This window comes from Sciurus vulgaris, assembly GCF_902686455.1.
Source record: "Sciurus vulgaris genome assembly, chromosome: 9".
Taxonomy (NCBI): Eukaryota; Metazoa; Chordata; class Mammalia; order Rodentia; family Sciuridae; genus Sciurus; species Sciurus vulgaris.
Window position 1 is genome coordinate 143,861,604 of NC_136469.1, and position 21,153 is coordinate 143,882,756.

A 21,153-nucleotide genomic window follows, 5' to 3' on the forward strand; every position below is an offset into this window, starting at 1 on the left:
GGAAAGGAGCAGGAGGCCAGTTTCCGTGCTGCCCAAGGGGTCAGGTAAGAGAGGTTCCAACCAGGCCTGGTGTCGGCCAAGTGTGGGCCGCCTGCCCTCTGTGCCTGCAGAGTGTGACACACAGCCCGGCCCGGCAGCAGCAGGCCAGAGGGTAGGCTCAGCCACCTGGCCAACGTGCCACAGGGAGGTCCGGGCACACGTGGCCTCCAGCAGGGACTCCCATGAGGCCAAGCTATGCAGGGAGGATGGCCTCCAGCCCAGGCAGACTTAGGGGTGCTGGGAGTTCTGCCAAGCAGGATGGCTGCTTGAGGCCAGAGCCACTTGGCCCACTGCCTGGCCTCCCTTCAGAGCTGGGTGGGTGTCGGGGACCTGACCTCAGGGTCCTCTGCAAAGTTCTGGTAGCCAAGAGGAGGTGGTGGCAGGGCTCCTAGGTGACCGTGTCGGTCTCAGGGCCCTGGCCTTTGCTCTGATCCTGGGAAGGAGGCACTGATGGGCTCCGGGTCCTGGGCTGAAAGATGGCTTCTCTGGCCCCTGGGCTTTCCGGATGCCTGTCTGACAGTGACACCCACTTAGCTGCCCTTCCACATTTGCCTCCTGTGCTATGTCTCTCTATGTCACCTTATCCTCATCTTCCTTCCCGAGGTCCCTCCCAAGGCTGCAGACCCAGGCCTGGTCTCTGTGGAGCCTGTGCCATGGGAGGACTGGGTGCTGAGGCCAGGTGCACGCAGACCCCCGGTGCAGGCCCCAGCTCAGCCCAGAGGTTCACGGGGCCCTGCTGTGCCTGCACCTGCCCTTCCTGCTGGCTTGGGATTCACGTTGCTAAGTCCAGGAGCATCAGGGCTGGTGCCTTGCCTTGAAGGGTGAAAGTCAACAACTTTAAATCAAATGCCCAACGCTCAGTGACCACCAGACCACAAGGCCACCGATGAGGTGAGGGCACTGGACCAGGAGGCAGCTCTGACGGGCCCCAGACAAGCAGGGGTTCCATGGAGGGCCTGGACACCACTGGGACTGGCGGTGACCACACTTTGGCTTGGAAGAAAATCTAGGAAGGGGGCAAGAGGGGATCTTCTAGGCTAGGCTGGACACCTGTCCCACCTTGGACTGGTGGGGCAGCCAGGGCCTGTCCTCCCATGGGGGCCTCTGCCCCCACCCCCAGCTGGCTCAGAGTCGAGCTGCTCCCTCTCCTGGGTTTCCACGCAGTCACACTTGATCAGCCTATGTCAGCTCACGGGACATGTGGGGCCAGCAGAGCAAGGAGGGCGGGTATTCTGGAACCTTCCGACACCAGGGACCCCAGAAGAAGAGTAGCACCAGCCTCCTTTGATCCCCATCAGCAGCTAAGCATGGACCCTCTGGACCCTTGGGCTCCTGGGGTGGGGGAGGGAGACGGAAGAAGAAACAGCCAAGATGGTCTGCAGCTGGAGCCTAGGAGAGCCCCCGGCCCCCAACGCCAGCCTTCCTCAGCCCAGGCTGGGGCATACAGGAAACCCACCACCCGGAAACCTCCCATCCCTTGTCCGAGCCACAGAACTGCCACAGGCTCCCCGAAGGCCAATGCATCTGGAAGAAGTTCCCACATGGAGACCCCGACCTAGCTCCACCAAGGGCGGCACTCCATCTGCCCCCAGGACCCCCAGCCTCAGGCCCAGCATTGAGACATCAGCCGGACCCAGTCCAGAGGCAGAAAGCGCAGGTTCGTCCGCACCCCTGCAGAGAATCACACACGTTAAACACAGAACAGGGGCGTTTGCACTTCATGTGACGCCCTGAGTCCTGAGAAGCGGGACTCAGGTAAGCCACGGTCCTGCACAGCAGTCACACTGGTGGCTGACCGGCGGGACAGTCTGTCCTTGCTGTGGCCTTCAACCCAAGGAACGGGGCATTGTGGCTCAGCAGGGGGAGCCCCAGGGTAGCTTGGAGGCCACACTGTGGGGAGGCTGTGGCGTCCCAGCCCAGGCCTCAGGAGTCGCCTGCCCCGTCTAAAGACATGCCTTATGCGAGGACACAGCTGTCACCTGGGTGGTCACACACAGGAGGGGGAGGGCAGTTTCATCCCAGGCCGTGGAAACCGCTCTCAAATTCACCCTGGCGACTCCAGCCCCAGATGCCGGAGGTGCTGTGTCAGGTGCCTAACCCCTCGGAGGCCTGTGGTCCAGGGAGACGTGATCAGGCCGAAGAAAGGGTCAGCCCTGGGCACCAGTGAGGTGGGAGACCCCGGCAGGAGTAGAGAACCGGAATGAACCAGCGTGGGCCCAGAGTCCTCCAGCCACCGGGGCACGAGACCAGCCGTGCCCTCCCACAGCTGGGTGGCTAGGAGTCACCCTCGACGCCAGGCCAGCAGAGGATGTGGTGGAGACCACCACAGAGGCCGGGGCCAGACAGTCCAGCTGTGCAGGTCAGGGGCCTCACTGCTGGGCCCCTTTCCTCCGCTGCTCCAGCTCCGACAGCCGCTCCTCCCGGGTCTGCGCGTGCTGGGCCCCCACCCGATGCGCCGTCTCTGTGGCCGCAATGTCGATCTGGGCGTAGTGGGCGGTGCCGGCCCCTGCGAGCAGCCCGCTGTGAGCACAGCGCAGGAGGTGCTGGCACCTGCCCAGCCGCCCAGCACAGCCTGCAGGTGCTCACCTCCCTAGTGACGGGCTGGGCGGTGCTCTGACGCCAACTCCTGTCCCCACCAGTCCCCCAGCCAGACAGCACCTGGCCCTGGGCCTGCAGCCTCAGAGGGGACTCAGTGGATGTCGCTGGGGGTCAGGGGCTGCCTTTGGAGTTCTCACTTGGGCACTAGTAGCAGGAGCTCCCTGACGGGGCTGATGTGCTGGGGTCAAGGCCCTGAGATGTGGCCCCAGCCCTGTGGGGTCTCCCATGGACCCACCTCGGACGCCCACGCCGGCCTCCTGGAGCTCCAGGCCCATGTAGTGCAGCTGGCGGCTGGAGGAGGGGCTGACCGGGATGTTCACGTAGGCAGGCACGCCGCTGCACCGTCCGTCCAGCCCTGGGCCCTCAGCTGCCGTGGGCCCCAGCGATCCTGGGGAGAGGGCCATGAGTCCCCAGGGGCAGCCAGGGCTGTGCAACCTGAAGGCTGTCCGCAAAGAACTGCCCTCCCACCATGGCCGAGCTCCGCCTCCCACCCCCCACCTCCCCTGGTCGTGGACCCTCCCTGACCCCCCCCCCCCATTCTCCTGGACCATCCACCTCTGGCTGGGCACTGCCCCGTCCTGAGACCACCCACCCTCCATGGATCCCCAAGACCTGCTCTCTGCGGGTCCCTCGGCCCTCACCCCAGCCTCCCAGCCTTCCAAACCCTGCAACCCATCTCCTCCTCCTGGGTCCCTCCCAGGCCAGGATCATGCCCTGTTCTGTGCTCATCGACCCTCTCTTTGATGGCCTCCCAAGTCCTCCTGCCTGCCACAGGCTCCTGGGACCTCTCTGGACGGTGAGTCCCCACAGGGACGGAGGGGCTTCTCCATGCCTGGCAAGGCAGGGCTGTGGTAGAGTCCCAAGTTAGCAGGCTTAGCTGCGTACTGGCCCCTCTCCACAGGCCAGCGTCCCACAGGATGGACCCCTGGCCACAGAAGACCTGTCCCTGTGGGGCAAGTCAGCCACAAGGGGTCGGGGGAGCAACGCACCCCTGAAGGGGTGGTAGGTGAAGCCGCACGCTCTGCCCATTCCTGGAGGGCAGTGCCCAGAGTCACGGTGAGGCCTGGGACACAGATCACGCTGTGGCTGCCCACGGCACAGCACCACAGGACTCAGGTGGGTGCTGGGATTCAGCGGGGGGACTGAAAGCCCCCACAGTTGGCCTGTTTCTGACCCTTCTCCCACAGAGGGGGCCTGGATGTGCCGATCTCTGGCCAGGGATGCTGGAGTCCCCTGTATGCCCCTGAAAGTCCACACATGGGTCCTGCCCCTCCCGGTTACTGCCCCCAGCGAGACAGGCAGAGCGTGTTGTCTCCTCAGGGGAGGCTGAGGCAGAGACCCCAGGTCCCCAGGCCACAAAGCCAGTGGCCGAGATGTTGATGCAGGCTGACCACCTCTCAGGACGCCAAGACCCCTTTAGGAGGACACACGAGCCCAGCGCTCCCCCCGACCCTTCCTCCTGACGCAGCCCCCGCTGGAGGATGTGTGTTCCTGGGGCAGCTCAGGGAGGGGCTGCTTACACCGGTACTGGCAGCGGGCCAAGGTACGCCTGGGCTCCGAGCACCTCAGTCCCCACCCAGCTGTATTGATCAGACAGATGCAGCCTGTACTGGTCTCCAGGAGAGCAGGGGGTGGGCCTGGCCTCCAGCGAGGACCATCACCCCTGGGCCAGACAGCAAGGAAGAGATCTGCCCATGGCCCACCCAGGGTCCCAGAGCAGAGAGCAGGAGGACAGAGCGCAGAGCAGACTGCCACCCTGTGTGTGCAGTGAGCACCAAGCACCTGGGTCAGAACCAGAGGTGGCTGCACTGGGCTGAGCTGGGGCCTCAGCAAGAGAAGGGTGCCCTCTGCTATTCATGAGGTGGCCACCTCCTGGTCACCAGTGCTAACACCAGGGAGTCCTGGCCTAAGCACAGTGGTGCCCTGCTGGAGACCTGCTCCAGGGTGCAGGGAAGGGACACACTGGCACTCACACTGCCCAGTGGTCGTGACATCCTAGCAGCTGCACGGGGCCTGAGATAAGGAAGCTGGCTTGCTTGGCATGGCAGCTCAGCGTCCTTCGTCCTTGCTTAACAAGGATGGGCTGGATATTTTCAGTCTCAGAAGAACCTCTGGTCCAAGGGGAGGGATTTCTGTAAAAAAATCCCTGCATTTGCGGTGCAGAGACTCCGTGACAGGGAAAGCAAAGCTCCTCCTGGGAGGCCAGCAGCCAGGGGGAGGGAGAGCCAGGGACAGCCTTGCCACCTGCCAGCCAATACCTGTTTTCAAGGAAAGGCCAGGCCTCCCATAGCATAGTCCCATAGCACCCGACACCAGGGGTTGGACACAGCCTACCTGCAGCAGGGCAGGGGTCCTGGAGGAGGGGACTGGGCTAAGGGTGGAGGGCAAGGAGGGCTAGGTGGCAGTGGAGGCAGAAGGGGCCAGGGGACCTGGAGAGAGTGCTTGGGGACCTGAGGGCAAGTCTGCAAGAGGCCAGGCCTGGGCTAGAGCCTTAGGACCCCAGGCCTCCTCTGCCCCCCACGACGTGCCCAGGCACATGGCCTCCCCTCAGTCTGTCATTGCTTCCCCATCTGTTGTCTGCTTTGTCCACACTCAGGGCTTGGGGACCAACTGCCCCAAGGCTGTGAGTCCCAACCTTCAGACCATGGCCCAGCTGCCCACTGGCCGCCCCAGTAGATGCTACTGAGAGAGGCTGTCCCCAGCCCTGCCACAGGAGCCACTTACCAGGCCCCACCCACTGGCCCCTGCCCACCTGTGCAAGAGCTCCCCGCTGCCCACTTCACCCCCTGTCCAGGGCCGCCGAGCCTGACCCTCCAGCTGGCCTGTCGGCTGCCCCACCTAACTCCCCTTTCCCTGGGAGCAGCTGGACTCCAAAGCCAGTGCCTACCTGGGTGGGTCATCATGGGTCCAGGGGGCGAAGCAGCTGCTCCCTAGGCCAAAGAGAACACTGTCAGTGTGTGCATCTGACTCCTTCATCCTCTCCCTGGGCCCCAAGAACCAGGACGGAAACCCCAAGAGGAGCAGGTCAGGGGAAATTGGGCCACCTATGGGGGAAACCAGCCTGCGAGCAACTCCATATCTTCCAGGCCCTGAGATCCAGCTGCCCACAGCCCTGACTGTCCCATGGGCAGTGGCCTCACGTGATAGCCCACAGGAGGCTGGAGGCTGCAGATGCCCAGGGACAGGGGCCTTCTGAGCCGGTTGGCCCGCTAGGGCCCCCAGGCCAAGTGTAGTGCCCGCTGCAGGTGACAACTGGGTCACATCAGCCACATGGGATGTGTGCAGAGTTGAGCAGCTGTGGCACAGGCACAGGGTCCACAGAAGCCTTAGCCCAAGGCCCCTGCTCTCAGCAGCTCCTGGCCTAGAGAGCCCACCTGGAGCCCCTGGTGAGGTGGGCGGCCACCCCCTTCAAAGCCCTGAGCAGTCAGTGCCTGACGGGGAAGAATCTGCAGCAGGTGCACAGGTGGGGCCGGAGGGCCAGGCCCAGCAGGTGCGTCTGACGCCACACCAGAGGCTCCGCCTGCAGCTGCAGACACCCTGAGTCCCCAGGAAAAGGTCCCCTCAGAGTCCAGGGCCCCGGTGGAAGTGGCTGGAAAGGTCCCACAACCCTCGCACCTCTAAGTGGGCAACCTGGTGGCGGGGGCTGGAAAGGGGCCCTAGGCACTCGGCACTGGCCCAGGCCTGTCCAGGTGGGTGGTCATAGGTCCAGGCTGGGGCCAAAGACAAGTGTGCCCCTGACCAAGCCAACTGGCCCAAGCACACCACCTTCTACAGCAGCCTGCTGCAGGCTGGGGTCTCAGGGTGAGAGGTGGACCCAAGCTGGCCTCTGAGGTCACTTCAATGCAGACCGCTGGCCACCTGCCCCCAGGGGCCCATCAACGGGCAGGGCCAAGTCCCCAGCAGCACCCAGACATGGTACTTGCTCAGGGGGCCAGTCCTGCAGGGTCCATCCAGACCCCAAGTATGGCAGAGAGCAACTGGGGCAGGTACAGGAAGTCCACCAGCTCCCCACAGCTGGGCCTCAGTGGGGAACCAGTGCAGGGGACCAGTGTCTGCCCCTTGGATGCCCCAGCCCACCCATCCCAGCCCGCAGGGGGTCTGGGCTGCTGCAGGGCAGTGGGCAGGACCTTGGGATGGCTGAGCCAGAGGCCTGCCCATCACACACAGGCAGGGAGTGAATAAAGGTGGCAGTCCCCACTGCATCCGGAGACCCCAGCCCTGGCCCCAGGTACCTCCAGGGCAGAGCCCTGGCCTTGGAGCTCCACTGGTCCCAAGAAGACTGAGGGTCAACTGAAGTGGGCACCTGGGTCCTCCTAGGCCACCCCATCCCATGAGACACTGCAGCCTCCAAGGGCCTCAAGTGTCAGCAGCCCCTCCCTCCTTTGAGTGCCCTCCAGCCCAGCACCACCTGCCCAGGTCCTCGACACACACATGTGTCCTCTGGCCAAGGGTGGACACTGAGGTCCTGGGAGTTGGGTTCCAAACTTCCACTCCCTGCCTACCACCCGCCATGTGTGAAGGGGCTCCAGAGGCAGAGGAGGCCGGATGAGGCTCCGACAGAGGGGCCTCACCCTCCAGGGCCCCAGCGCCCCATCCCGGGAGCTGCTGTCCAGTTCTTTCTGCAGGAAGACCCCCTGGGGACCTTGGGCACCTGCACCTGTCATCCCACTGGACCCTCAGTACAGCCCAGCAGGGCAGGCCCATAAGTGGAAGAGGAAACTGAGGCTCAGGGAGGTGCAGTGACTTGTGGGGCCCCCGACAGTGGGCGACGAGTGGTCTGAGCTCAGCTCCCCACGCCTGTCCTTCCCCAGTGGCCGTGCTGCTGGAGCCCAGCCCACGTCCAAAGAAGGGCAGGCCGGACGGACAGCAGCAGAGGCAGGGCCTGAGGAGCCCCAGAGCGAGCGCCTCCCTCGCCTGGGTGCTGGGTCCCCGAGCCTGAGCCAAGGGCCTGCTGAGGACCCCACTGTGGTTGCCAGGGAACCCGCAGGAACACTCCGGGCACGCGTGCCACGCCCACGCCCACGCCCCAGCTGTCAGAAGCCGCCTTCCCTGTGGTCCGCATGACCCTTGGGCTTCAGGCTGCACTGCGGGCTTCCATTCCAGCCCCAGGCCTAGCGGGGAGGTGGGAGGGCTGGCCACATGAAGAGAACGAGGCGGTAAGAGAAGAGTTTTATTTCCAGTCTGAGAACGTATTACAAACAGTGTCAGGTTTCAAACAGCCGAAGAGCAACAGGTCAGCCGACAGGTGGCGCAGGGCCAGGGTTCCCAGGCGAGCTGCCCGCAGGATGGAGCCACCAGGGCGTCCAGGGAGGGCGGGCACAGGCAGCCTATGCTGGAGAGTGGAGCTGGGACGGGGAGCCACGGCGCCGAGCTGAGGGGCCCACAGGCAAGGCCGCCGTCCGACCACAGCAACGGAGTCCTCGGAGCCCAGCCGCCTCTGCCCAGTCCTGGCCACCAGCTTCCTGGTCCCAGCAAGAGGGCACTGGGGAGCCTTTCTTTTATTCTTGCACTTATTTTTAAGATTCATTTATTGTTTGTTTGTCTTGCAGTACCCGGGGCACGTCGGGCAAGTCCTCTAGCACCGAGCTGCACCCCCAGCCCCATGCGGACCTTTAAAAGGGACCCTGTGGTAGGCCGACCTCAAGAGCCTGAGCCAACCGCAAGAACCCAGGGCTCTGCTGGCCTCTGCCTGCAGGGCTCAGGGAAGACCGGCCGCGGGGAGCAGTGGGGCTGGGCCACAGACTCAGATCCCAGAAGCCAAGGAACCTCCTGAGCGTCAGTTTCCTCCCCGTGGGGTGCGGCCTCGAGCCCACCGTGGGTGCCGCGGGGTGAATACGAAAAGCTGATCACGCAAGACAGTGCCAGGGGAGCTCCCCTGTGGAGGAGAGGCCCCCAGAACTGGGTGTCCACAGGTGCCGCAGGGGTGGACTCTGAGGGAAGTGTGTGCACCGCAGAGACGACCAGGAGCGGGTGGGAGCGGTGGTCATCCAGGAGGGCGTGCTGGGCCAGGACGAGTAGCTCTCAGGCCTGGCCCGGCCCATGGCGACCTGCAGCCCTGTGTCAGCCCGAGCGGGGGCCCAGCACCACCTACGTCCCCAGCGCTCAGGCCTCACTCGGGGTGAGACAGCGCCAGAGAAGCCAGGCCTGGGGGCTCTGCTGACCCACCCCGACCTGCCCACCAGAGCCCCGATTTCTAGAACACCCAAGTCAGACCCTCCACCCGCAGCCAGAGCGCCCCCTGGGGGAGGGCAGCCTGGGGCTGCTGCCCACCCCGGGCCCTCTCCACAGGTCCAGGGCTTCTTGAAACATAGCCCAGGGCACTCTGTCTGCAAAGAGGCCAACTCCGCCTTCTCTCCTGAGGGGCAAAATCCCGCCGCTTCACGGCAGCGGGGCTGGTCCGCAGTCAGGGCGGGGGTTTACCTTGAGTCCTCCACAGACTGGACACGCCGAAAAGAAAGCCGGAGGCGGCCCGGGGTGGGGCCCGCCTGCTTCCCAGGGCTCGCTGGGGGCTGGGCTGGGCAGTGTGGCCTCCCTGCCGGGGGCCTCTGTCGCCTGTCCCCGCCTTCTTGTGCCCAGCCAGCCAGAAGGACACCCGGCCGATGTCTGGCTGCCCAAGTCCGTGGTGGCGCCATGGTCAGGGCCAGCCTGCGAGGCCGCGCTCTGGTCCCGGGGGGCCTGGCGCAGGCTGCGGGGCATGTCGTAGTGGTGCCGCAGCGCGGTGGGCACCTGGTACTCAGCCACCCCGGGCGGGCAGGCACACAGGCTGGGCTCAGGTACGCCCGCCGGCGGCGGCAGGCTGAGCAGCGAGCCGAACTCGTCGCCGCCTGCCCGCCACACGTCCAGGCTGCTGTCCGCGTAGGACGAGAAGCTGCCCGAGTAGGAGGAGTGGCTGCCCGTGGCGATGCCGCTGTCCGAGGAGCTCTGTCGGCCGACCTCCTGCAGCTGCCGGGGGCGCAGCGGCTTGGCGGGCAGCCTCGAGGCACCCAGCGCGGCCTCCCCTGGGGCCTGGGCGGCCGCCAGCCCCAGCCCCTCCTGCGACATGGCTGCTGAGGACAAGGATGGCTCCGGCCACGCGGTGAGCCTGCTGCTGGCGCTGGTGTCCGAGTGGCTGGCCTCGGAGGAGGAGCTGGAGAGGCTGTGGTCGTCCCCTGAGACAGAGGGGGGCTCTGAGGATGCCGGGGGCCCAGGTCGGCAGAAGCAGCCCTCCAGGCACCCCCCACCCTCCCGCCTCCCCGCCTGGACCTCCCCATCACCCTGCCCCTGAGCCCCTGGCACAGCAGGGGTCCTCCACCCTCTGCGGCCTGGCCCCTGGCATCTCTCCTCCTGCCCCCACCCCCAGAGATGTGCCCAGCCACCCTGACCCTTTCCAGCCCCCGGGCCCCGCCCTCCCAGCCCTTGCCTGGGACAGCCCACTTCCACCTTCAGCCCAGAGCTTCACAGGTCTGCCCAGCACCTGGCTGACCCCGCTGCCATGCCTCCTTCCTGGCCTCCCCTTCCCACTGGACCAGAAGTCCCCTGAGGACAAGGACATTCAGGGGACTCCCACCCTGCTGCCCTCCTGTACGGCCAGCCCCTGTCTCCCCGACTCTGTGCCCCTGGGAAGCCATGTCTGCCTTTCCATTCTCCCATCTCAGCTGCCCAGCCTGCCTTCCAGGGCTCCAGAGGGGAACCAGCATGCACCCCCAGGAGGGTGGGAAGTTTCCTTGCAAACTTGAGGCTCCCTGCTCAGGGGGAGGGCCCAGACTGGAGGAGAGAGGGCTACTGTCCCTCTGTGCATCCCAGAAGACAGGCAGCAGAGGGTGCTGGTAGGACCACCAGCCGAGCCGGCCCCCCTCATTGGGCGGCTAACCCCCTCTGTCCTTCTCCTGCCACAGCAGCTTCATCCGCCCCTGAGCCTTTGTCTGAGCACAGACCTCAAACCGAAGTGCAGGAGGCCTGCACTCGTGGCTCACAGGCAGGGTGGAATGCACTCCTGAATCATACGCCCTTCAGCGCCTGTTGCCAGCATTTAATAAGCATCTGTGCAATAGTGAGTGAATGAGTGAGTGAGTGAGTGAAAGGAGAGAGAACGAATGAATGAGCAGGAGAAGGCCGGGGTGAATGGACTGATGGATGGACTGATAGATGGGTGGATGGGTGGGTGGATGGGTGGGTGAATGGATGGGTGGGCAGGTGAATGGATGGGTGGGTGGACAGATGGATGGGCGGATGGGTGGATGGATGCATGGATGGATGGATGGATGGATGGATGGATGGATGGATGGATGGATAGATGGGTGGGTGGGTGGGTGGATGGATGGATGGGTGGGTGGATGGATGGATGGGTGAATGGGTGAGTGGATGGATGGATGGATGGATGGATGGATGGATGGATGGATGGATGGATGGATGGGTGGATGGGTGGGTGGATGGGTGGATGGGTGGGTGGATGGATGGATAGGTGGGTGGATGGATGGGTGGGTGGATGGATGGGTGGGTGGATGGATGAATGAGTGAATGGGTGGTGGATGGATGGGTGGATGGATGGATGGATGGATGGATGGGTGGGTGGATGAATGGGTGGGTGGATGGATGGATAGGTGGGTGGATGGATGGGTGCTAGATAAAGGGAGAAGGAAGGGGCAGGAGGGAGACAGTGTGAGTGGAAAGTGAATGAATGGCCAGATGGCTACATGCACAGGACAGAAAGAAAGAGGGCTACCTGACCACTGGCTGGAATGGCAAGTTTAGAGCCTGGTCCCCATGGCTTGGGTCAGGCCACTGGCCTTACCTCCGCTGCCTGGCCTGCCAGAGTGTGAGAGCATGCTGAGCCGCTTCTCCAGCTGCAGGGCTCCTAGGGCTTCCTGGGCCACTCGCTCCTCCAAGGTCGAGGAACCCCCGGGGCTGGGGTCTATGGCAGAGAGGGGGGGTCAGTGCACATTCCCCACCTCCAGCCCCAGCCCACATGCTGCCAGATGTCACTGGACACCTTTTTGAGGCCACACCCTAATGCAGTGCTCAGGTGAGTGGTGACCACTGGCCACCCCAGCACTCCGGGCCCCTCAATCCCAGCTCCTGGGCACCATACTCAGAATGCCCCACATGGGTTCCCCATTGCCCATCCTGCGTCCCTGCGGACAGTCCTCCATCTGCCCCTCTTGGGCCACTGTGCCCATGGACAGCCCCAGTCTCCAGCCTGGGTGCCCTGCCCATGAATAGCCTCCTAAGCCAGCTATACCCCTTGCCACCCCCACCAAGGTATCAGGCTCTGTCCCAGATAACTGGACCTCTGGTCCTGCTGTCCCCAGTTCCAGGAGAGGTCTGCTCACCTGGTCTATCGCACCCACTTCCCATGGGGCTCCCCTGTCTGAGTGAAACACCACCCCAACCCCGTCACTGCCAGCCATGCTGGGGTCCTTGGGCTGAGCCTTGAGTGGCACCCAAGGCCTGGCTGGTCGCCTGTGATCCTCAGCCCCGCCCGTAGGACATGGCAGCTGCCTCAGGGAGTGCAGCCTCTCTGGCCATCACCTGCATGTTTTCTAAGCCTGGGAGGCGGGAACCTCTTCCCATCCATGCAGGGTGTTGTCCCTCGCTGGTCCCATGCAGTTGCCACCCACAGCCACCACCAAGTCCCTCTTGAACTAGGACCCTAGCAGCCACAAAGTCCATGTCCACTGGCTTGAGAGCTCTCACAGGCAGACATGTGCTGCCTGTGAGCAGGACAGCTGGACCCTCTGGGAGAAACGCACGTCCACTCCCAGGCCCTGAGCACACACTCGGGTCGGCGTGCAGCCTCAGGGCAGGACACCAGCAGGTGGCGCTGCTGCACCGTCTGGGGGCCCGAGCTGCAGGAAGGGCTCTGGCCACTGGGCACCCACCCTGCCTGGCCGCTGCCCCCACCTGCAGCTGCTCTGGGGTAGGCAGCGGGTGTGGAGGACCTGGTGCTGCACGATGAGCTCCTGGGGAGCCTCCACCGGCCTGCCCAGGTGAGGAAGCAGCCGGTGAGCTCCCTGTCCGCTTGCCCACAGACTGGACAAGCGCCGTCCCATGGGTGAGGGGAGCTTCAGAGCTCATCTGTGTCCCTGCCCAGGCCCGCCAGGTCCTGGAGGAGCCCAGCCCTCCTCTGCGCCCCTCAGTACCTGGACTACATGGCCACAGGGGCCCAGCCGCGTTCCTGGTTAGAGTGCTGAAGAGGACACCCTGGCAACACAGGGAGCACACGGGACAAGAGGCCTGCTGAGCAGCCCACCCCGAAACCCACACACCAGCCAACCCCACGAGGCTGCTCCTGCCCCTACGCAGGGCCTAGAGCCAGGGTCGGTCAGCTGCCCACAAGTCAGCAACCGTGGAGAGACCCCTGATCCACCATGGGGGAGGCCTCAAGACCACAGCCTTGGACTCACAGCCAGGGCAGCTGTGGCTAACCCACCCCAACCTGAAGGCTTCAGCCCCGAGTGTCCTAGTGGCTCAGACCCCACGCAGGAGGGATGTGAGCCAGGCCCCAAGACACACTGGCTGATCCCTCAGAACCCCGGGCTTCCCAGCAGCAGCGTCACAGAACAGACCAGGAAACAGCAGCCACCTAACTGGTGGATGAGTCAGGGTGGCCACTAGACACTGAATGGCCCCCATCCCCAAGCATGGCCACCCCACCTGGGCCTCACCAGGCCACACTCTGCACAAACCTGGGAGGGCTGGCCGCAGCCCAAAGGGGCCCTTGGTTGGGGAGATGCCTCGAACGATGCAGTCAAACAGGAAGCTGATCTGCTCCCCCTCGGTGGAAGACAAGAAGAAGACTCCAGCCCCTGAAGGAGGATGGAGACGGGTCAGCCTGGCTGGCACAGGTGAGGCGGGCTCTTGCAGAGTGGGTGGGGTGCAAATCCAGTTAGAATCCACAGGCCCCAACTCACCTGGCCTGTGAAACCACGTCCCCAGAGTCCTGGACCTGACCCCTATGCACCCTAGGAACCCCACACACGCTTCAGACGCATGCATGGGCCAGTGGCCACGGGACTGCAGCCACACCAGACGCCCGCACCAGCCTCCCCGTGGACCATTCCCCAATGCACGGGGGATGCAGCTGCAGCTGAGGATGCCTGAGGACGTGGCAGGGCAGCTCAGGGACAGTTACAGCCTGGGGCCTGTCCAGGCCTCACTCTGTGGCTGGCACATGGAGACCCTGCATCCCACAAGGCCTGCCTGGTCACACGGTCCAAGAGTGCATCCCACTGCCAAGGTGGCCCCGCACGTGCCTCTGCCACAGGCCACCTGCGGTCCCCTCCTGCCTGCTGGGCCTCGGTTTCCTCAGGTGCACCAGAAGCCCAGAGGCCCCTTTCCCACAGGCCCCTTTCCCACAGGCCCTTCTAAGGTGAATGAGGCTGGTACTGTCAGGGTTCCTCAGGTCTCCAGGATGGCGTCACATCCCAGCGTGGCCACCTCAGACCCCTGTCACCCTGGGGCCCTGACCTCAGTTCCTCACCCATGCAGATGTTGGCCAGATGTTGGAAGTATGGTATCCACCCCACAAATGGCCACCTTCACCGTGGCCAGCACTGCCCCCCACAGTAGGCAGCCTCCCTTCTCCTTGGAGTCACCATGCAAAGATGCACCCTGAAGTCACAGGTGCCTCCTGAGGCACCTCTGCCCACTGCTGCCCACTTGACAGAAGGAAGACCTGCATGCCACCAGCCCAGGGTCACTTGGACAGAGGGCTGGGGGCAGGCACTTCCTCGGGCCTCCACACCCAGGAGAAGCCTGGGCAGTGAGTCAGCAGGGAGGCCCCCAGGCCACGTGCCCCGGCCACGTGCCCCAGCTCAGGCACCCAGCCGGCCAAGGGTGAATGAAATCCCTCCCTGGCCGCGTGAATGGGGAGGCCAGCCTGGGGCACCCACCTGCTGAGCCGGCACGTGGGGATGGACACTCAGCACTGCGTCAGCACATGAGGAGCCCTCCCTTGGAGCTCCTGCCCACTGCCCAAAGAAAGGCACACAGGGCCATGCAGGCCAGTTCTCAGGCAGCGTCCAGGAGCAGGCAGAGGAGGGAGGGTCAAGACACCTCCGTGTTAAAGGCTCTGCCTCCCAGTCACGCTCTGCCTTCACGGAATGTGGGCTGTGGGGTCCAGGGAGTCGGCCTGCCCGCCAAGGCTGCTATGCCTCAGGGTGGCCACTCTAGGGTATGCAGGGGAGGGAAGCATGACACCCCCAAACCAGGAGACATGACAGTGTCCATCTTGCTTTAGAGATGAGGCAGCTGAGACCCAGAGAGAGCAAGCTACTTATGCACAGTCACACAGTCCGGGTGGACTCAAGGCCAGGTCGCTGGGCCCACTGGGCACTACCTGGCACCACGATCTTCTAGTCCTGCTCTGGGCAAGGGGGCTGCCATTGACAAGAAGCAGCGGCAGCATGGAGTGGAGGTTGGTACCTGATCGATGCCCACCCAGGGTTCCTGCCTGGCTCAGGAAGGCCCTGATGAGTGGGGCTTGCAAGCCGGGCAGCTGGACAGGACGTGCACCCATAGGGCAGGTAAGCAGGCCACGTGCAGGCCGTCTCTGCCAGCCAGCCCACATGAAGCACCTTACCGTGGCTCCTTTTGCCCGCCGCCACCCCACCCAAGGGAAGGGCTCGGCCAGCCCGGCCAGCTCTGCAAAGACGCGGTCTCTAATCCCCAGCTTACTGACAGCTGGCAGCGGCCACAGGACAATCAGTCCCCCAACTATAAAAAGCCACATTACAGAAGGAGCGAACCGGTCCTGCGTCCCACTAGGCGTCTGCAGTGTCCCGCTCCCAGGAGACGGTCACTGGGAAGACCCTGGGGCACAGCAGCTGCCCATATGGTGCTACCCACCACCTCAGCAGGGCCGATCTCAAGGGCCCTGGAGGACCTCTGTCTCCAAGGCTGGTCAGCCTGCACCATCAGAGCCCAGGACAGCCTCCCAGGACAGCTACCACCCCAGGCACCCTGCAGGCTCCCTCTCCTCACACGCCCACAGGCTCCGAGCGCCCTAAACAGCTCTCCTGTCACCACCCCCAGGAGGTGGACACTCCCTGACGCCCCTTGGCCTCCTAGACTGCCCCTTGTCTGAGGCCTGCCCCACCCCAGGTTCCTTCTCAGGAAGCCAGCTGGTCACCCCAAGTGCTCTCGGGACTCCACGGTGCTTCCTCCCACAAGGCTCCTCGTCTGTCGGCAGTTCCAGCCCCCAGCCAAGCATCTAGTGGAGAGGACACATCAGAGTGGTATGTGTCCCCCAGCGTCCACCTGTGCTCAGTGCCCAGAGACCCTGCACTCTGCTGGGGAAGGCGCCCGCCCTCCTGGGAGCAGCCTCTGCCCTTCACTTGCTGGGTTATCACAAGGGAGGCAGGATGGAGCCTGGCCTTGATGTCAACTTTGTACACCTGTGGCCACTGACTTCCTCCGCCCCTGTCCACGACAGCTGCCCATCCCGAGAGGCCAGGCCGTGCCCCCGCCCCGCAGTCTGCCAGCCCTGGGTGACATTCTTCCAGTTCTGGGCTGAGGCCTTACGGAGGCCAGTGACTTCCTCTTGCCTCTTGGAACCAGCTGCCCTGCGGAGTAGCTCAGGCTAGTGTTGGAGGGGCAGCCCCTCTAGGGAGCTGAGCCAGCCCACAGTCACCCTGGCCTTCCAGCCACCAGCAGCCAGACGCCACCGCCCAAGTGACCCAGGGACACCAGTGCTGCAGAGCCCTGCCCAGAGCCCTGGCCAGCAGAATCACTGCAGCCGTGGAGCAGCCACTGAGTCTGCACCACACAGCGAAGAACGCGGAAGCCAGACGGAGTGAGGAGAGACCCAGAGACACCGAGCAGAAAGCCACAGCTGCACGTCAAGACTCTCCTCCCCAGGAGGGCACCCAGGGAGCCCGGCGCTCTCTGCTGCAGATCAGGCTCCAGGGCCTCAGGAGCCTGGCTGGCACGCACCCTGTCCCAGTCCTCAGAGAACATGTAGTAATGGCCACCCTATATTGACAAAGGCTGGGTGTCCCCTCTGAGTGCCAGCACATCCTCACACCCACAGGAACAGTGACTCCTTCTCACGTGCCTATTTCCTAGCACAGCCTGGGAGTGCCAGCCAAAGACACAGCCATGCTGCCCGGCTTCATCCCTGAGCTGGGCTCTTCACAATGTCCCTGTCCACCCAGGGATGCCCTGCTCATCCTGCAGGGTCCAGCTAGACCCCTCCTCAGTGGCCCCTTCTCCACCTGCCTCACATGCCTATTTCCTAGTCCATGCTGCCCCTCTCCAGGCCTCTGTGGACCCTCTGACTAGGGTGCTGCCCTGGGCCAGGGGTGGGTGCTGCTCTGCAGTGGGACGGAGGCCGTGGGCCTGCCCCACCATGCTGTGGGAGTGCTGCAGGGGCTCAGACCCCCTCAGCCAGAGGCCGCCGAGGGCCACTCCAGAATCCCAGGAAGCTGCAAGGTGGCTCTGCAGTGCGAGCAGCCCAGGGGCCGAGTGGACTCGATTCCTGCCCAGGGTGGCTGGCCGGAGGGTTTGCCGCACAGCGTAAGGCTAGGACCCTGCGGCACTTTGTGGGCACAGCTCATTCCCTGCAGGACCCACGACAGAGGCACGGTGAAGCTCGGAGAGGCCAGAGAGCCGGTGGATTTTCAGATCAGTTGCAGGACAGCACGGAAGCCGATGCAACGGATGCAAATCCAGCGCCCGATTCCCCACACTGGGAGATACACACGCCCCTCTCCGGAGGGCAGGGAGGCACTTCGCCTGCTCCTCAGGCTGCCTGCCACCCAGAGCAAACAGACTGCAGCAACCGGCCCCAGGGAAGGCCACTGACAGCTGGCAGGTGTCCGCACTGCCAGCAGCTGGTCCTGCTCCAAGGAGCCCCGGCCTGCTGCCCACTCTGCCCAACAGGGCCTTTTGTTCCTCGAGAGGGACAGGAGGGGCTGGCTTCCCCTGCCAGCACAGGCTCACCACAGACAGGAGCCACTCTGGGGAAGGGGCAGTAGCTGCAGCCCCTCCTTGGGCCCAGGGCCAGCCTCCAGGGCAATCCCAGAGACCTGGGGCAGCCACGGCCCGGCCATGTCAGCCAGCACCCCTGCACCCTCCACTGCGGCCCTAGCCTTAGTGTTCTCGTCTGCGCAGTGGGGATGGCCCCAGGAGGCTGGCCCTGGCCGGCCTGGGCTCCCGCCCTGTAGGACAGCAGCTCTGAAGACCTCCCTGGACACTGACAGGCCCACAGCATGTCTGCTAAGGGAGGAAGTTCCTGGCAGGCACAGGCCTGGTAGAGACTTGAGCAGCAGGGAAGTCACACATGGAGACAACACAGGGGTCCAGACCCAGGGGCCCTGAGTCAGCAGGGGCGACTAAACCAGGGTCTACTCTACAAAACTGCAGGGGTCTACACAAAGAGCCACAGTTAAGTGTCATTCCACTGCCAAGTCCAAGGAGACAGGGGACAGGGCTTCGTATGGGGTGTTTGCACAGCACTCCTGTCCCCCACCCAGGAGCAAAGCACCAGAATTGGGCGGGGGTCCCACGGGAACACATCGTCCTCCCCCGGCCCCCATCCTGGACCCACACTTCAGCAAGGGCCCGTCCCCTCCACCCGCCCTCTCCCTGTCCGTCACCGCCTGGTTAGCGTTCCTGGAACCCATGAGGCCGTCACGCCCCAACAGCTGCTGCTGGGGTCAGCCTCACCTGTTCGCTCTGGACCTCAACCAGAGCCTCCCTGGCCCCCAACCTCTTCCTCCAGACCTGTCTGCGCCCTGGGGCCACAGCGAGCGTCCTGAGCAGACCTGCTGGTGCCACTCCTCAGCACCACCAGATTCGGCCCGTGCAGGGCCCGCCGCAGCCAGCCACCCATCCTCCAGGCTACCTTTTTCCTGCACTGCCCATGGAGACCACGAAGATGTGCTTTATGTCAGAGTCCCATGTGGCCACAGGGCCCAGATCATATCCTTATAACCTGCCACCAAAGGGGCCACAAACCCCCAAGTGACGGTAACCCTAGCAACATGGTGCTTGGCACCGGGTCAATACTTAGAAATGGAAATGGATCAAATGTCCTCTTAAAGGTACTCCCTGTCCCATGCCAGAGAACTCATCAGGGGACCCTCTAAGGAGGAGTCAGGTGGCGAGGAGTGTCAGGGTGGCGTCCCCAAGGGGCGGTCACCAAGGTGTCTCTGACAGTGGGCTCGGAACAGCCTGGGATCTGCCCTGGTGGGTGGATTCTGAACATCGCATCCAAGGATGGCGCTGACTGGCTGGGCGGGGCTCCCGTGGTGTTGAGAGGCGCTCGCAGCACTCCCGGGGTGCGCAGACCAGGAGCAGGGCTCCTGAGCTGGGCCTCTGCAGAAACCTCTCCCCCCGCCAGCACCTGGCTCGCAGGTCCCCTCCTCCCAAGCCCTTCCCCCACTGGTGCACCTCCCTGGGGGGGCCACCTCTCTGCTGCCCACCACTAAGCCTGTCCCAGGGGAGTGGCCAGGAACCTCCCACCACCAGGGCACCCCAGTCCCATGGAACAGATAGACACGTGCAGTGGGAAAAGAGCAGCCTCAGGGTCAGGGTCCCCTCTGCCCTCCGAACTGCTGTCTGGGGTGGGGATCAGAGGGCATGTTTCTGGACGGGCACAGGGCCAGGCTGGGACCAGAAGAGGAAGAGGATTAATTATAAACCCCCAAGTTCTTCCAGAACTTTCTGATGACTCTTCCTCCCTCCTCCCCCACTCTCTGTTCTCCAGGGACACAGACAAGATGGTCCGATTTCTAGAAACATCGTGGCTGACTGGCGGCCCCTGAAAGATGTGAAAGGGTCTTTGCAGATGTCATTAAGGTAAGGATCTTGAGAGGAGATCATCCTGGGTCATCCAGGAGAGCCATAAACCCAGTGACAGTGTCCTTGTAGGAGACAGAGAAGACAAAAGCCAGGTTGTTCTGGCCACAATTTTGCTTTAAGCCGTTGAGTGTGCTACAGCAGCCCCAGGACTCAGTAGCACTGCCCAGGTACCACCCTCATCTGGACTTCAGGAGAGCCTAGGTCTGCCCACGGGTGGCAGGTGACCGACCCTCAGCTGCCACCAGCACCCCATGTTGCATAGATGTCAGGGTTGGGCTGAGGGGCTTTATGACCGGCTAAACCCAACCCCACCTGCCAGAGCTGTCACCAAGCCTGTCCAGGTAGGAGAAAGGAGTCAGCAGACTTGCAGGGATGGGGGCTGGCCAGCACAGCCAGGCCCTCAGCCTGCCCTCAGAGCCACCAGCTGGTGAGCTGCTCGCTCCAGCATTCAGCAGTCAGCGACCATAGGTCTGAGCAAGGCTTGGCACTGGAGGGAGACAGAATCTCAAGGGTGTCCAAGCCGGGCCCAACTCCCTGGCACCAAGTACCACAGTGGCAGCAGATCCCTGCAGCTGGAGCTCACCCAGGGCCTTGTGTAGGAGTGATGCTCCCTCAGAGTTCACCCTGGCTTTCTGGGCACCCAGGGAACACAGCAGCACACACCAGGCCTCTGTCCTCCCAGGACAGCGGCTGCTCCTTGTGGGTGAGTTAGAGCAGGAAGGAGCCCACCACACCAAGAGATGGGCGTCCCGATTCTGAGGCCCAGAGGAAAATTGCCCACTGAGCCCTACTTCCTTCTGTCCAGGCAAAATAAACAGGTCTCCAAGGACACAGGTCCCCTGTGCCTGCGTGGGAGGGTGACCTCACCAGCACCACCCCTGACCATGGGCAGCCTGTGCCTGGGAACTCCACTGAAGAGAAGCAAGGACACTGTCTCCCTTCTCAGAAGCTGGGAGCAGCTCCAGGAAGCCCCAAGTCAAGGAGAGGAGGCCGAGCAGCTGTGGCCTGCAACGCTTGTCATCCTGAGTGGGAGAACCAGCACCCCACCCACCACCCAGCCATAGGTTTGCCCGAGTCCCCTGCTCCTGAGGCCAGGCGCTGCTCAGCAGAGGATCGGCACGTCCATCTCCCCTGCCAGCCGGCCCCTCCCTCCAAACCAGAGCTGGCATGGGAGCTGGCCATACTCACGACAGGGCCACATCGCACTGCCCCCAGCCCCGGCTCACCAGCTGCTCCCTCCCCCCACCGCCTCACCCACCTCTCTGCCAAACACCTTTGTGGGTCATGACTTGTGGGGCCTCAAAGGCCCCGCAGGACTGGCTTCCACCCGAGACCCCGGAATCCAAACGGGCTTGTACTCACCTCCTACCCCCAGCCTTCTGCCTCACACAGGGCCCAAACGGGCAGCACCCAGCACCGCCTGCATTCACACCTGCATTTGCTCTGCCCACAGCCTGTGGCCTGGTGAACCAGCCCAGGACCCAGCCGGGTATGCAGAGCCTGAGAAGCAGCAGGGGAGGGCAAAGCCCTTCCACCCACGCCTCACGCCAACCTGCTCCCCACACAGCCTCGGTCAAGGCCCTTGCAAAGAGGCTTCCGAAGTCCTGGCTGGTGGCTGGCAGCCTCCAGCCCCTCCTCCACCCCAGAGGGTGACACTCGGGCCCTGGGAGGCACAGGCAGGCGCCACATGGGGCGCCAGCAGGCCTGCTCCTCCGACGGAACACTGACGGCGGT

General features: G+C 64.0%; 1 protein-coding gene across 6 annotated transcripts in view; it reads right to left on the reverse strand.

Annotated features, from left to right (window-relative positions):
* Window positions 1-245: 245 nt before the first annotated feature.
* DOK7 (docking protein 7) overlaps window positions 246-21,153 on the reverse strand; it is a 36,416-nt gene continuing 15,508 nt past the window's right edge. For 3 of the 6 annotated variants that reach the window (XM_079154459.1, XM_079154455.1, XM_079154457.1), the window contains 5 exons: window positions 13,302-13,421; window positions 11,408-11,527; window positions 9,058-9,785; window positions 5,525-5,567; window positions 2,426-3,025 (listed from right to left, as the gene is read on the reverse strand). In XM_079154459.1, coding sequence (XP_079010585.1) covers window positions 2,718-3,025; window positions 5,525-5,567; window positions 9,058-9,785; window positions 11,408-11,527; window positions 13,302-13,421 — 1,319 coding nt within the window. In that variant the 3' untranslated portion in view covers window positions 2,426-2,717. Of the gene's footprint in view, window positions 3,026-5,524; window positions 5,568-7,794; window positions 9,786-11,407; window positions 11,528-13,301; window positions 13,422-21,153 lie in introns of those variants that run through there. The other 3 variants (XM_079154456.1, XM_079154458.1, XM_079154460.1) reach the window with 3 other exon arrangements.